Consider the following 16934-nt stretch of genomic DNA (forward strand, 5'->3'; position numbering starts at 1 on the left):
CCAGTCTGGAGGAGCCAAACCAGCGCAGAAGATTTCAGGGAGCGTCGTCACAAAGGCCACTAGCCAGCGGGCAAGCAACCGGACAGACGCGGCAAGCAGGAAAATGCTGAAGGGCCCCACGCAGGACTCGTGGAGTGTGGGGGGCTGGTCTTCGGTGCAGATGGTGCTTGGGGTTGGGGCTTCTCAATCCCCGGTGCACAACTTCGAGGGTACCTCAGAAGCTGCGCTGTAAGTTACTAGCCACTTTTCCCAGGTAGCCGGTCCCACGTCGCTCGTCGCCTCCACGGATCTCAGCTCTGCTGCAGATGTGGATGAGGGCCGGAGAAGTCTGGAAATCAAGGCTCTGGTCGGGCTCTGCAGTCGGTTCCTCGTCGAACGTTTCACAAAGCAAAGGGTAGTCTCTTGATGGTGCCTGTTTGCACAGGGTAGCCACTCCTTGGCTACAAGGGAGATTCTTCAGTCTTCTTCTTTCGTCGAATGTCGAAGGTCCAGAGTTTCTGTTCAGTTTTGCAGGTTCAGGATAATCTAAAGTCTTGAGGCCCAACTCCCACTCTTATACTAATCTGGGGGGCTGGGATACCTGCTAGGTCACGCCTTATGGGTGGGACCTGGGAGGGGGTGGTTACACCCACTTCCCTTTGTCCAGTTTCGCGCCAGAGCTGGGGCTGGAGTGCCCCAGCGCCGGTTTGAACTGGACTATGCAAGGAACACCTTGTGTGCCCCAGGCATGTCTCATTCCTTTCAGCCCACCCTGCCCCAATACACTAAAGGCTGTCTGGGGAGGTGCTAGCACCTCCCCAAGCAGGAAACCTATTGTCCAGGCCTCCCTGGCTGGGATCACTCCCAGCAGCAGGAGGTCAGACTTGTGTCTGTGGCAGCAGCATCCATTTTGTGATGCTGAGGCTTTGGTTAGAGATAAACAGCAAAGTAGGATTTTAACATGTCTCTCCCTCTAGAAGGGAGGAATAATATCCTCATCACCAGAAATGGTATGGGGGTATTATTCCAAAGTGTTAGACACCTTACACGACATGTTTTGATAAAGCCAAACCATAGTTACCATAACCGTTTAAGATTATAAGGCACTTTAAGAGTATATGGTAGGCTATATCATAGAACAGCTATAAGGACATGGTTCCGAAAGCTGCAGACAGGCTCAGCTCATGCTAGAGCACCATCTCACATGTTACCCAGCACTCTGCCTCCAGGATTGTTAAGGCCTGCCATAGGAGTGACTGATAGGTACACATGTGTCTATATATAAGGGCAGATATAGGCATACTATATCTAAGCAAGGGGTGATTACACGACCTTGCCCCAGCTGAGTGATCAGCCAGTTGTGTCTGATTGGAAGGCCAGCCCAGGGGTGGCATAATACATGCTGCAGCCTCTGGGAGGCCTAGGGTACACCTATGCCCTGGGTACCTAGGGTACACTGTACAGGGTCCAATAAGGTGATCCTTACCAATTGGTTATGTACCTAGGGTACATGGAGTCCATTTTACAGAGAGAGCAGACAGCCTGAGACCCTGAATGGCAGGATCTCGGGCCAACTAAGTCGAAAAACCAGCTAGACACTAGGCAAAAAGTTGGGGGTAACCATAGTCAGATATCCACCTTCCTACAAACTGCCCCAAATTAGCTGGGGTCACTGATTAGATTTCAGAAACCTAATCAGTAAAATAAAAATCAAATACATCTATATGTTTTAAACTATTAATCTTAACAGAATTAACATGCATCTGTTTTCATGTAATATACTACCACTTGCGTTGTGGGCGACATGTTTATTTATGGCTCTTAATCCACTCTCTGGTTCATTTTCATTGGTTTTTAATATTTATGTCATGATAATAAATTGAGTGCTGGAATATCCCTGTACCTTCAATGCCAGATTTTTCACACATCTCGCTAGAGTGATCAAACTTATTGCCGGTTACTTCTGATGTATAACGCCTGCTGCCAGCAACCTCTTTTAGGTTCGATTAGGATTTCAGGCATTATTTACAGTTTAAACAAGCATTGGTAATTGCATTAGGTTTCGCCTATGTGATTAATAATAAGCTTTTTTGTTGCAAGTTGTAACTCGCTGAGTAGTTGTACAATTAAGTCACAGAAAGTCTGTTAAGTGTTATGACAAAAAGGTAAATATATACTGTGCTGTTACTAGTGGCAAAGTGCGGGTAAGTATTAGCAAAATTTTGAAAAATGAATTGAAAGAGGGAAATAAAAGAATTAACTGATGTAATAGCAATATTATGTGTAGAGTTGTTCTGACAACTTTTGGGCCAGGTGCCACTGCAGCTTTGTTCAAATCATGCCCAAAGTGCCTGCGACATAACGCATTTGTGACTGTCTGTTTAGTAGTAATATATAGCAATATTTGGTGTTAGGAGTTCTGACAACTTTTGGACCCGGTGCCACTGCACCTACAGCACCATTGAAGTCATGGCCCTGATGCCTGCTAGATAACTAACTGCATTTGTGACTGCCTGTTTAGTAGTAAACTTTAGCAATATTCTGCATTTAGTGGGGTCCCTAGAGCTTTTGGCCCTTGGTGTCACTGCACCGTTCAAATCAAGCTCCTTTTAACTGCAAGATAAGAAAACAAGTTACTTACCTGTAACTACAGTTATCCAGTATTGGTATCTTTCATAGATTCACATGCACCCACCCTCCTCCCCGCAGAGTCATTGCATCTGTAGATCTTGGAGATGTCCTCCCCACCCCTCCATGGAGGCGTCTGTTGTTACCACGAATTCTGGAGGAGATGTTAGAAAAGAAAGGCCCAAAGTCAGGTTTTCCATCCGTGACCACCAATGCAGAGAGACTCTCATGTGAGGTGTTATCCTGATGGAGTCGTTGAACGACCCCAAGGCCTGTTTCCATTGTAGATGTAACTGTTCCTGCAGAGGTCTCATTCGGAGCCTTGCCAAAGGTACAAGATTTATAGTTGAAAAACACATCCCCAGCAGAGACGCAAACCTCCGGACAGAAACGGACTTTCTTCTTGCGATTGAAAGTGCTAGCTTTTGTAAACGAAGTTGACGTTCCTCTGACAAGAATGCCTTGCATTGTTTGGTGTCCAGCATTGCTCCCAGAAACTGAATTCTCTGTAGAGGGAGCAGTTGAGATTGCTGTTGTTGAGAGTGAGGCCTAAGCTTGAGAATAGACTTAGGCATGCTGAAACTGCCTCTACGGTAGTCTGCTTCGAAGGGCCTTTGAGCAGCCAGTCGTCCAGGTACGGAAATACCTGTATTCCCTGTGACCTTAGAGTCGCTGCTACTGGTGCAAGACACTTTGTAAAAATTCTTGGAGCAGATTTCAGTCCGAACGGAAGGACTTTGAACTGATAGTGGACGCCAGCCACTACAAATCGCAGGTACTTGCGATGCTTGGGAAGGATAGGAATGTGGAAGTACGCGTCCTCCATGTCCAGAGAAGCCATAAAATCCCCCTTGTTTAGGCAGCTCAACACTTCGGCCAGTGTAACCATCCGAAAACTCTGCTTCTTTAGAAATTTGTTGAGCTTGCGGAGATCCAGAATCGGGCGCCACTCCCCTGACTTTTTCTTTATGAGGAAAAATCGAGAATAGAACCCGGTTCCCTTCTGGGGCGAAGGAACCTTCTCTATTGCGTTCTTGCGGAGCATTATTAAAGCTTCTTTGAACAATAAGTGAAGACGAGGGGGAGGGGGACCCCTGGGCGGGGCAGTAGGGGGTTGTTTTGAGAACTCCAGGGTGTGACCGTTTCTGACTAAGTCGATGACCCAACGATCCGAGGTGATCTCCTCCCAATTGTGAGCAAAAGCTGTTATCTTTGCTCCTACTGGGAGGGAAGGAGGGATGACTGGCGTCCAGCGTAACTCATTGCTTCTTGTTGGCGTCGCGACCCTGATTGTTCGATCGCCTTCTTCCTCCCTGACGAGAGAAACTATTCGAGGAAGATTGCCTGTAAGATGATCGTCCATAAGGCTGTCTATATTGAGACTGATATTGTCTATTTTGCTGACTTTGATAATTTCCCCTTGAAACAAAGCCTCGACCTCTTGCACCACGGAAAGATCCCCGTTTGTATTGGAGAGCAGCTAGTGACTTAGCTGTATCCGTATCAGTCTTGATTGCTAGGAGGGCCTCGTCTATATGTTTCCCAAACAAGGATTCTCCATCATAGGCCATATCAATGATCTTGGCTTGAACCTCTGGCCTAAAAGATGTTGCTTTAAGCCATCCTTGACGCCTAAGAACTGCTGCCCCTGCAAGCTGCCTAAAGTTGGTATTTGCAATATCAAGAGCACAGTCTATGATCTCTGATGCGGCTCGTTCTCCCTCTTGAAGTATTTTCCTTGCCTCTTGTTGACGATCCTCAGGAATGAGGTCTATAAATTCAGAGAATTCTGACCACATCTGGCGGTCATAGCGACCAAGAATGGCCAAGGAGTTTGCAGCTTTGATAGAAGTTGCCGCCATCGTAGAGAACTTCTTGCCGATCAGATCCAATCTTCGCCCTTCTCTATCCGGCGGCGTCGATATCGGCATAGCCGGATTTTTGGACTTTTGTTGAGCAGCCTGTGATATAACGGAATCTGGTCGGGGATGACCGATGAGACAGGAGGGCGTCTCTGGAGGAGCACGATATTTCTTATCAATACGAGGGAGGACCGCAGGTAAAGAAGCAGGTGTTTTCATAATCTTTAACCCCTCATTCCAAATAAAATCGATGATGGGAATTGCTCTGGTAATTTTCCTTTGCTCCTCTTTAAAGTCATGGAGGAAACAATCCGTATGCTCCACAGTGACTGGTAATTGAAACCTGACTGCTGCACGCTGCATTAAATTGTGAAAGCCACCTATATCCTCTGGAGGAGAATCCGATGGTTGTGGAATAGGTGGAGAAGGCATGGGAATAATGTAATCATCCCAAGGATCCAGATTGGTGTCTTTATCCGGTACTTCACCCTCTTCGATATCTTCCTCATCAGTGGAAATGGTATCATGGTGCGATTGTGTACCCGAACCAGCAGGGTGAATCGGCGAATTTGGCATGTCCGTGTGCGACTCTTCCGTCGGTTGTATATTAGGAAGAGGTTGTTGTGGAGGAAAGCGTTGGCGGTAATCCGCCAGCATGGCCTGAAGGTTCTGAATCAGTGTAGGCGGGAGATGACTTGATTCTCTACGATCCCAATCCCTTGAGGGATGCCTGTAAACTGGTGCAGCAAGGCCTTCCTGGTAAGCATGCTCATGGTAGTCATCCTCCTCATCCATCTCCTGACACTTAATATGCAACTCCGAGGGGTGCCTAGCTATCCCGAAAGGACCCTCATCATCCTCCTCTTCATAATCATCCCCTTCCGTATATGAGTCCAGGATATGCGAAGGCAGCAAAGGAGAAATATTGCTGTAATCCTGTTTATGAAAAGTTCTTAGCTGAATATGCGTGTAAGCAATAGGCGTAACCTGGGTAGTTGGAATCGCTTTAAGGAAACCTCTCGTCGACGGGCTTCCCCTCATAGACGGACTTGTTGTCTTTTGAGGCGTCGACGGGATTGTCATTGTCGTCGACGGGAGCGTCATCGTCGACGAGGTCTTCGTCGTCGACGGGATCGTCATCGTCGACGAGGTCTTCGCCGTCGACGGAATTGTCGTCGTCGTCGACGGGGTCTTCGCCGTCGACGGGGTCTTCGCCGTCGACGGGATCGTCATCGTCGACGAAATAGTCGCCGTCGACGGGGTCTTCGCCGTCGACGAGGTCTTCGTCGTCGACGACGTGATTTTCGTCGTCGACGGGGTTTTCGTCGTCGATGAGGTCATCGACGATGCTTTGTGTAAAGAATGAGGACGATGCTGACAGAACTTCCTTTAAGCTCGACGGCGACGCAATTGTCGACGGAGTCTTAGACGCCCTAGGAGACATGATAGGTGACGATATCGAAGTAGTGGAGACTGTAGCCGTCGACAGAGGAGCCGCAGAAGTCACAGAGATAGTATAAGATGATCCCACTGACAAAGTCTTAACCTGAGATTTACTCACGGTTTTTGTAGTTGAAGACTTCTTGGATCTGTCAGAGTCTTGTGACTTCTGTGAATGGTCAGAAGTTACATGAGAGGCCTTATGATGTTTTCTCCCTTCACTGGAAGAACTATCAATTGATCTAGCTCTCTTGCTAGATGTCGAGGCCTTGTCATCCTCCTCAGCCGAGGAAGATTTCAACCATAACAAAACTCTTGCCTCTCTGTCCCTTAAGGTCTTAGGAGGGAAAGTCCGGCAAATTCTACAGTCCTTAGCAACATGCTTAGGATGTAGACAATAAATACACTCCTCATGCTGGTCGTCTACATGGACCCTCTTCTTATCACAGGTCCTGCAGGGTCTAAACAAAGCTTTTTTGTCAGACATGACTGAAGAAAAGAAGAAACTGAGTAGGCACTCAGGGAGACTCCCTTCCACACGACGTGCGGTGAAAATCTGAGGAGAGCTGGCTCTGCTGAGAGGGTTCTAGAAGGGTGCTGATGTCTGATTGGTTGCTACCAATTCTTGGGTTATTTTACATAACAAGGTAGATAGGCTTCTAAGATATAGGCCTTAGGGCCTTTTCTCTTTGGGCCTACTACTACTACTACTACTACTAATTATTTTTTGGCACTACTTTTTTATCTACCGAGACTCCCGCCTCGGCGACGGGGAATGATTCAGGCATGTGAATCTATGAAAGATACCCCAATACTGGATAACTGCAATGTTGTCTGCCTGTGTAATAGTAAAATATAGCAATATAAGATGTGCAGAAGAGTTCTGACAACTTTTGGGCCCGGAGCCACTGCACCTGCTGCACAGTTCAAATCATGACCCTGTTGTCTGCAATGTAACTGCACTTGCGGCTGCCTGTTTAGTAGCAAAATATAGAAATATTAGGTATTTAGTGGGATGCTTAGAGCTTTAAGTTCTGGTGCTACTGCACCTGCTGCACCATTCAAATCGTGCCCCTAAGGCCAGCTAGATAAATGCACTTGTGACTGTCTTGTTTAGTAATAACATTAAGCAATAATCTGGGTTTAGCCTGTATAGTAGTAAAGTATAGCAATAGTAGATGTTTAGAGGAGTATTGACAACTTTTGCGCCTGGTACTACTGCACCTGCTGCACCATTCAAATCATGACCCTGTTGTCTGCAAGGTAACTGCACTTACGGTTGCCTGTTTAGTAGTAAAACATAGCAATTTTAGGTGTTTAGTGGGGTGCCTAGAGCTTTTGGTCCTGGTATCACTGCGCCTGCTACACCATTCAAATAATGACCCTGTTGCCTGCAAGATAACTCCACTTGCGACGGTCTGGTTAAGAGTAAAATATAGCAATATTTGGTGTTTTAAAGGGTCAGTTATGACAGCATTTAGCCCCGGTTCTACTGCACCTGCTGCACCATTTAAATCAAGCCCCTTTAACTGCAATGTAACTGCACTTGTGAATGCCTGTTTAGTAGTCAAATATAGCAATGTTATGTGTTTGGAGGAGTTCTGACAACTTTTGCATCTGCTGCACCATTTAAATAATGACCCTGGTGTTCGCAAGGTAACTGCACTTGTGGCTGCCTATTTAGTAGTAAAATATAGCATAACTCTTCTATATCAACTTTATTTTTAATGTGCAATGTTTATTACAACATTTAGAATTTGATCATGAAGACCAAATAGATTACATTGAAAAAAAATCCATCCTAATGCCAACAAAGTGCAAAGAAAGGTACTAAGGCATGAACAGAAAATGTCACAAACGTTCTAAGGCTAAAGTATCTGCTTTACACAATTAAGTAATAAAAAGCAAGCATTCCAATATACAGTTAGCAGCTGTCTGCCTTTTCCGTGGGAAGAAATCTTATCTTGACAATCTACAACTGATCCGAAACAACCGGCAAGCAATAGACCTATCTACCTCCTTCCTGTTTTTTCCAAAATATTGGAAAAGAACAAGCTTCTACATCCTAGTCAATCAGGCTTCAGGCCACACTTCAACACGGAAACAGCACTCATGGAAGTAGTGGAATATTTTCCACACCCTGGACATGGGAGGTAAGACCATCCTGATTATGCTGGATCTATCAGAGGCGTTTGATAACGTTCCTCATCAAGGGCTGCTTAAACACCTTCAGGCAATAGGGATTAGGAACACTGCCCTGAACTGGCTTTCCTCTTTTCTGGACAACAGAAGGCAAGAAATCTGGCTGCCTCCATTGTCGTCCAAAGCTTGCCCAGTGACGGTTGGTGTTCCCCAGGGCTCAGAGTTGAGCCCTATCCTGTTTAATGTCTATCTTACACCACTGGCACACTGGCAGAGCCGCTGGGCGCGACAACCTCTTATGCAAATGAAACCCAGCTTCTCTTCTCCTGTGGAAAAGGAGTGGAGCTAGATGGGGAGGCTATTACTAACTGCCACTCCAAGGGTTTTCAGTGGTTGGCTAGGAACCAACTAAAATGCAACCCGGACAAGATAAAGATCATGATCTTCGGTGCTTCCTCCCCTAACCTGTGGAGATCTTGTTGGTCGAAGGAGGCCCTGCTTCTGGGCCCCCAACAGAATTCTTTAAGAGACCTAGGCGTGAAATTTGATAAGGCTTTTTCCTTTCAACCACAGATTCAGGCTCTGACAGGCTCCTGCTTTGGAAGGTTTCAGATCCTAAAATAATTTTTGCCCCTTCTGTCAGTGTCGTCTAGGAAAACTGTCATCCAAGCGCTAATAACCTAGCGATTGGACTATGGTAATGTCCTGTATCTTGGTCTCCCAGAGTACCTTCTGTGCAGATTTCAGGTGGTTCAGAACTCAGCTGCTACTCAATCTCCCCCCTAGATCACACATGACTGCTCATTTGGAGGCTCCACACTGGCTCCCAATAAGAAAGAGGATACAATTGAAGTCCGTGGTCTTAATGCATAAAACCCTGGACCGCTCAGGCACCGGTTATTTGAGAGAGAGGATCCATGACTATATCTCTGCCCGCACCGTGCGTTCCTCTTCTGAACACTTGGCCAAAGTCCCTCATATTTTCCGGATCAAAACAGGCGGCAGATTATACTCTTATCTAGGACCGGTTAACCAGAACAAGTTCCCCAGGGATATGCGTTTACTACAGGACCTCCCCGTCTTTAAAAAGAAACTGATAACTTGGCTTTTCACACAATCTGAATACATTTCATCCGTAGGTGCCGTCTTGTCTTGGAAGTAGCAGTGCACTGTATAAATCTTGATACCATAATAAAGGGGGCTTAAACAGTGTGAATAGCTTTAGTAGAAGTATTGTAAATGCGTGCAGCCAGGAGAAGTTAACAAAAAATAAAGTTACACAAAAAAGCGAATGAACACAGTAGTTCGGCATTGGGAACTGATAAGAACCCCCTTTTAAGATATATTAAATACAAAAGATTTCAGAAGCACGCAGGCACAACCTAGAACACACTTCTGAATATGACAATTCACACCCCAAGCAATGTCATTTCAAGAAAGAAATGTAAATAACCAATGAAGGGTGGTTCGTGCAATCACCATTTCACATCCACACAAACAGAATATTCTTGAACTATGGCTATCCACTCAGAACTGAAAAACACTTCATTAGTAAAATACCTCTGGCTGAACTGCTGCTTAATTTTGCTCTCTTTCTCTTTCCCACACCTTGGCTACCATCGTGATCCTCCTGCAAAAAGAATTTTCAGAAAAGAAAAGAAACGTTTATAGTTCTTATATTATACAGTCTTAATTTTACCTTTTTTCATAACAGCAGCATACGTTCTAAAACTTCTAAGGAAACTTTGCAAACAAGATATCTGTACATGTTATAAATTACATGTTGGGGCCAGTAGCAGTAGCCCTACATTAGCTGCCAGCAACAAGCGTCATAGACAAGGGAAAGTATAAGCGCCCAACTTAAAAAAAATATATAAATCATTTTTTTTTAAATTTACTTTTTCATCAAATTGGATGAGCTATTTAACTTTTCGTCATAGTCAACCTGTCAGTTCATCTAAATACACTAGCACCCACCTTAATCATAAACAAGCATTTGCAATGCAATAGTTCTCGCATTTATAAGAGTTTGAGCTATTGGCATTGTAAAATTACAATGCCTTTTATTTATGTTTTGGTTTTAAAACAAATAAAAGGCATTGTCATTTACAATGTCAGTAGCATAAACTTGCATAAAAGCAGTGTGTGGAGTGCAGCAGTGTGCGGCGTGCAGCAGTGTGCGGCGTGCAGCAGTGTGCGGCGTGCAGCAGTGTGCGGCGTGCAGCAGTGTGAGGCGTGCAGCAGTGTGCGGCGTGCAGCAGTGTGCGGCGTGCAGCAGTGTGCGGCGTGCAGCAGTGTTTCGTGTAGCAGTGTGAGGCATGCAGCACTGTGTGGCGTGCAGCTGCGTGCAGCAGTGTGCGGCGTGCAGCAGTGTGCGGCGTGCAGCAGTGTCTTGCCGCATGCAGCAGTGAGTAATGCAGCAGTGTGCAGCAGTGTGTGGCGTGCAGCAGTGTGCGGCGTGCAGCAGTGTGCGGCGTGCAGCATTGTTTCGTGTAGCATTGTGCAGCGTGCAGCAGTGTGCGGCGTGCAGCAGTGTGTGGCGTGCAGCAGTGTTTTGTGCAGCAGTGTGCTGCGTGTGGCGTGCAGCAGTGTGCGGCGTGCAGCGGTGTGCGGCGTGCAGCGGTGTTTGGTGTAGCATTGTGCGGCGTGCAGCAGTGTGCGGCGTGCAGCAGTGTGCGGCGTGCAGTGGCGTGCAGCAGTGTGCGGCGTGCAGCAGTGTGAGGCGTGCAGCAGTGTGAGGCGTGCAGCAGTGTGAGGCGTGCAGCAGTGTGAGGCGTGCAGCAGTGTGAGGCGTGCAGCAGTATGAGGCGTGCAGAAGTGTTTCGTGTAGCAGTGTGCAGCGTGCAGCAGTGTGCGGCGCGCAGCAGTGTGTAATGCAGCAGTGTGTAATGCAGCAGTGTGCGCAGCAGTGAGTGGCATGCGGTAGTGTGCGGCGTGCAGCAGTGTGCGGCGTGCAGCAGTGTGCGGCGTGCAGCAGTGTGCGGCGTGCAGCAGTGTGCGGCGTGCAGCAGTGTGTGGCGTGGTTTGTAAACAAGAAAAGTGGACATCAAAGGAAGGGTGGGAGGGAACGAGCATATGGGGTGTGAGTTATAACGAAAGTTAATTGTTGTAAGAGGGGATGCAGGAAGTGAGGCCGAGCGCGCGCTGGCGAAAGCAGTCTGCTGCTTTCAAGTCCGATGCCAGATGCCAGCTTCGCGCTTGAATGCCTCACATGCACTGGCCATAAACCGCATTCCTAAGGTCTTGTGCCCCTTACTAAATCTCTCTGAATGCGTGAGGCGGCGCACGCGCAGGAAGTAGCTGGTGGCAAATGGAATGCGCGTGGTTGTGCGCGAAACCGCCACCCGATCCGCCTGGGAAGCCTTTGGGAGCATTTTCTGAAGGCCCTACATAAGTCTCGCTGAGCGATCGCTTACGCGATAGCCAGGCGAGACCTAACAAAAACAGGTCAGACATGGCATTACATGGAAGGATTAAAACGTTATATGTGAACACTTTACGATGCAAACCTTACTATGTTCCTATTATTCCAAAAACTGGCACAACAGATGGGGTGTGACTACAACCAGCCTTTTTGATTGCTCATTACAGAGAGCAAAATGGAGGTTTTAACTCAAATCATTGTCTCAATTAATCTATCTAAATTGATCAAGATGAAGCAGTTCAAATTCAAATTACCTCCTCAGTTTTGCTCACCTTTAAAACAAGATATATTTCCAAACCATATCTCTCAAATAACACTGGGTGTGTAGTCCAGAGCAGATAAATTATTTGTCTATGGTTAGTGCGCCTAAAATCAGATATTGATTGTATTTCTACATCCCTCTGGCAGTGTGGCAAGCCAATACGCATCTTGCTGAGTTTATTTAAAAGGTGTCCTGGGCAACAGAACAATTAAGACATTTCCTCTCAAACCCGTTCCTGTGAAACGGCAGTGGCTGGAACAGCATCAATACAATCGGGGAATGTCTGACATATCACTTAATCTCAAAGGCATGGGCCTGTGATTGCCCATTCAGATCATGTGAAAATTAACTCTTTGAAACGGAAATACTGCATTCCTGTTTACTCCTTCCTTCTCTTTGACTGACACTGAATTTCCATATTCCTCTGCAATTTCAATTCTTTCTTACTTCCCCTTAATTATTCCCTTTCCTCTCCCCTGAAAGAGTGGGTATCTTTTTGTACTGTGCACGCTGCATCGTGTTGAAGAATCAGATTTAGGAGATTAGAAAAGTAATCCGCAGATGGAAGAGTAGCTTGTCCAATATCAAACAATCTTGCTTTCTAAGTACTGTTACTCTGCCACATATAGTATTTATTCATTAATACTTTCATTATTACCATTTCTGCTGGTAGGCAGTTAAGTGTATTGCCTACACCTGTTGTCAGTAACAACAAGAATACCAGTACTGATATTAGACTTTCAATCCACTTTTTTTATGTGGGAACATTTTGAAAAGCAACAAAATGAACAACGACCACTTTTTCAGTCGATTTAATCAATCAATTTTGGATATTTTTCTTTATATTCACCATGTAATCATGGTGTATTTACACGACTTAATTTGAACAAATAGCACAAATACAGTATTCTTTCAAGTAATTCTTGGAGTCCTTTAGGCCAAGGGTCTAGGGTCGACGCGTTTCAAGCCCCTTCTACAACCGGGGCTATCATCAGGACCTGGGAGCTGTGATTGGTGCTCAATGAGTCATCCACAAGACCTCTTGATGTCTATGATGTGCAGCAATGACGAAGTGGGTTTAATCTTAAATCGTGGAGCTTCCGAAGGGGATAATCTCTTCCCGTGTTGCCTCTTAAGTGATGTCTGCTCCGACGTGAATTAATCTCTGTGTCCGTTTGTTCGCTCTCTTCAAATTCGGAGAAGGTTAACTTCTGCCAAAAGAAGTTAACCTTCTCCGAGTTTGGCCTAAAGGACTCCAAGAATTACTTGAAAGAATACTGTATTGTGTTTACGGAGTTTAACACTGCTCCATGGCCCTATCCAAATTTATGTCTTTGAAGTGACTATTGAATTTGTCAGTTGTGTGTATGTTTGTTTCTGGACTGTCCAGTTTGGTATGGGAGTGAATGTAGATATGTTTTGAAATGGATGCAGTATGTAAATAAGGAGTATAAAATAAGTTTGTCTATATATGTACAGTTATCAATTTGTGCTATTTGTTCAAATTAAGTCGTGTAAATACACCTCGCTTCAGACTGATGGATGGTAAAAAGGCCTTCAAAGCCAAGCGGATCTCCTGCGACTCTCACAAACTGATGTCGAGACTGGTTCCGCCATAGGCCATAGTCAGTTGATCTCTGCTTCACCCAGATAGCCTTCCCAGCCCTGCAGTGATGCATCCACAACCACTGTAAACTCTGTGGTGTAAAGTGAGCAGTCTACCACTAGGCCTATTGTGGTATAGTCACCACTGCGGGTTTTTTGCAGTCTCCTCTAAAACCTGGGTGGAAACTTCAGAGCCCGCATGTGCCATGTGGATGGTTGACGAACAGGATGCAGGATGCAGGAGGTTAATAGTCCAAGCAGATGCAATGCCATCCTCACTGAGATCCAGGACAGAGGTTGAAACATCAGTATCATAGCCTGAACTCTGGGGAGAGGGGGGGGGTGGGCTGAGAACTGCAACATATGTAGGAAAGATCTAATGAAAAGAAGCATCTGCAAAGGAGTCATTTATGAGTTTAGCAATGCTGATAGTGAACCTGAATGATGTTAAGAGGCTAACCATCATCTGGAATGAGTCTATGACTTCCTGGGGAAAACCCACCTTGAACTGTCAGGCATTGAGATACGTGAAACCGGTACAGCCATCCAAAAGTGAGCTACAGCCACAGCCAGCACTTTCATGAACACCTGAGGGGCACTGGTAAAGACAAAGGGTAGCACAGCAAACCGAAAACGCTCTTGGTCAAAAAGGACACACCAAAGTGGTTTTGCAGTTGTGGTCGCCAGAGGGGTAGGAGACTGAACCACATGGTGTCCCCGATGCCCTGAATTTTATATCTGGCTCCTGTGGCTTTGGCCACAAGATGGCTAAGAAGGTTGTTGTGCCTGGTAGGGGCAGACAGTCCCAGGGTACTCGCTGCAGCACGACTTTCTTTAAAGCATTGAAGGGCCATGTCTGCTTTCTCACCAAAGCCTGTAAACCGGATTCAGGCACAGCTAAGAAGCACCCCAATTGTGCCCAACTTGTCTGATTCATTGAGTAAGACCTCAAACATTTTTGCCACTTCTGTGTGGGTTGGGCTGAAGACACCTGCAGGTCCTCTGGAACTGCAGACAGGATAGGACAAACCGCATCCCATATAGCATGACTTTAGTGACCCAGAAGACAGGTGTCAATGACTGAGCGCACAGCAAGACAAGCTGACCAAAACATGTACTTGCCAAAAGTCTCCAAGCGTTTAGACTCACGGCCAGGATGAAAAGCTTTAGGTTTGACTCTGGATGGGACGCCTGGCCAACCAGACTTCCTGACGTATGGTCTTGTGTTTAGAAGTCAGGATCAACCAATGCTAGTCTGTGGGAGCGAGCTGCCTGTCTGTTAACTGGTGCCGCAGAGAATGGCTTTGCACAAGTGGCCAAAAGGGTATCTATTAAGGCCTCAATGAATGGCAAGAGAGGTTCCGTAGGCACCTGGCCAGGCTGAAGAACCTCAGTCAGGTTGCTGGTTTTGACCTCCATTGTAGGAAGCTCTAGACCAAAGACCTTTGCAGTCCCCGTCTTGACCTCAGCCAAAGAGGCACTTCTCTGTGGCAGGACTTGGGGAGAGACAAGTCTAGTGTCAGAGGAGGCACCAGACCACTGGCATCCTGTAATTTGGCATACCAACTGTCCTCATCATACTGTGGGGTGAATTTGCCCCCTTCATCATTGTCAAAATCTGAGGTAAAGAGCTGATGTAAAGTATGAGCTCTGCCGTGTAGTAGAGGAAAGGTTTCGAAGTAAGAAGGATTTATAGTCTGCACTCTAGTGCGATTGAAGTGTGGCCTCAATCAATGTTGAGATGCAGCCGGCTTAGAGTTGGAGATCACTAGAGGTAAAAACTCTTCTTTCGATGCCGGTGGCATCAAATGTGAAAGAAACTGCAGCATGAAGTGTTGCTGGAATCGTAGGCAGCTCCAAAGTCAGTGCAGAACCCAAAGCAAGTTCGAGAGGCACAGATGGCACTGAGCATGAACCCGTGAGCAGTACCCAGACTGGCAGCATCTGCAGATCCTTGGGGCCTGAAGGCACGCACCACAGGGAGCCAGAAGTGTGTCAAATATGTGCAGCAGGGCCTCCCTAAAGACCTCTACTTGCCTCCATGTGCTGGGATATCGCAGATAGACCTGGAAATTCAGGATACATCACAAGCAGACTCGCAATTGGCTGTTCAGGAGTGAGATCAAGAGACACGTTGGCACCGTTCACGGTGGCAGAAATGGGCCAAATCCAGCTTAAATTTCTTGTGCTTCAATTGGAATTACCTGAAGATTTCGACAGCATTGAGGACCTGCCACTGCAACGACTTGAGGACAGGAACACAACCTTCCTTTCATCTTTGGCTACAGATCGAAGTTTTCTGATTCTTGGCAACGTACAATTTCACCTAGCTGTCCGGTATTCATTTGGGTTTACCTAGGCACAGTTATTGCAGGCCCTGGAGTTTTGCTCCTACCCCAGTCACCATATGCATACCGCGTGAGAGTCTGTCAGACATTTGCTTGAGACAGTCCCTACAAGGTTTTAACCCAGTCATTTTGAAAGATGACATATTTCCTGTGTGCACTAGTAAAAAGCTGAATTTGGATGAAAAATACTGGTAAAAAATAAAGCTCTGGATTCGTTTCTGAAGGAGAAAAAAGAAAATGACTAAAGTCAGCACACCTATGTGCAGTTTATAGGCAGACCCACTTGTCACTTCGGGAATGGAATGATGTTTGTGTGGAGTTGTAAACTGCTGTACTGCTTTTTATTTTAATTTTAATTTTAACTCTTTATTAAAGAACAGTGTGATTGCATAAGTACATGATATTGAAAACATTGGTACACACGACTGCATGAAATGCAAGTTTAAAAAGCATTTTGGTTTATTATTTCTTATTGTATGCAGGTTATATTAATCGGTTAGCTCTTGATCGTCAGAAGTGAGGGGGGCAGGGAGAGAAGGGGGCGCGCAGATGTCTCCGCAATACGTATTCCATTTAGACCACATCCCGGACCATTTCTTAGGACACCCTCTAGAATCATACAGTTTTTTCTCTGAACATGCACCAGTCCATGTCTCGTTTCCATGATGGTAAGTCAGGGGCCTCCAGCGCCCCCCACATTCTGGCGATGTTACGCTTTGCTATCATGTACCCCAAGGTCACCCATAATCTCTCCTTACTAAAGTCGGTAGGCCCCCATATATCAGGCAAACAGGTCCTGGCCTCAAGGCCCGGCTCTTGACCCACAGCCTCTGTCATATATCTCAGCACACTAGTCTAATATTTACGAATGTTGTCACATTTCCACAGAATATGTAGGAACTTTCCCACATGGAGTACTGCTTTTGAATTTCTGGATCCAGGTGCCTGAGGGAATATTCACAAGGTAACGAATCTGCAGTTAAAAGTATCCATCGGAAACAGAGACAGATGTCTGGAGGTGACCAACATTTCCTTGTGACACCCATTACATGACTTAAAATTGCTCATTTGCCAACAAATTCGAAGAAGAAAATGTTCCAAGCTGAATCCACATCAAAGGGAGCAGAAAAGGAACTATATGCATGCAAGGGCTACAGAAGCTATTACGGGTCCAGTCTTTAGCCAAGGAGGATTTAAAGGGGAGAAATCTACAGGTAGAAATATTCACCAGAATATCTCAACTT

The 16934-nt window shown here is 46.0% G+C and overlaps 1 protein-coding gene across 7 annotated transcripts in view; it reads right to left on the bottom strand.

Annotated features, from left to right (window-relative positions):
- UBR3 (ubiquitin protein ligase E3 component n-recognin 3) overlaps positions 1-16934 on the bottom strand; it is a 2077978-nt gene that overhangs the window by 1667225 nt on the left and 393819 nt on the right. For all 7 annotated transcript variants that reach the window (XM_085645338.1, XM_085645337.1, XM_085645336.1 and 4 more), the window contains exon 6: positions 9612-9681. In XM_085645338.1, the coding sequence (XP_085501464.1) occupies positions 9612-9681 (70 nt within the window). The remainder of the gene's footprint in view (positions 1-9611; positions 9682-16934) is intronic.

The sequence above is a fragment of the Triturus cristatus genome, chromosome 3_1 (genome assembly GCF_964204655.1).
Source record: "Triturus cristatus chromosome 3_1, aTriCri1.1, whole genome shotgun sequence".
Classification (NCBI taxonomy): Eukaryota; Metazoa; Chordata; class Amphibia; order Caudata; family Salamandridae; genus Triturus; species Triturus cristatus.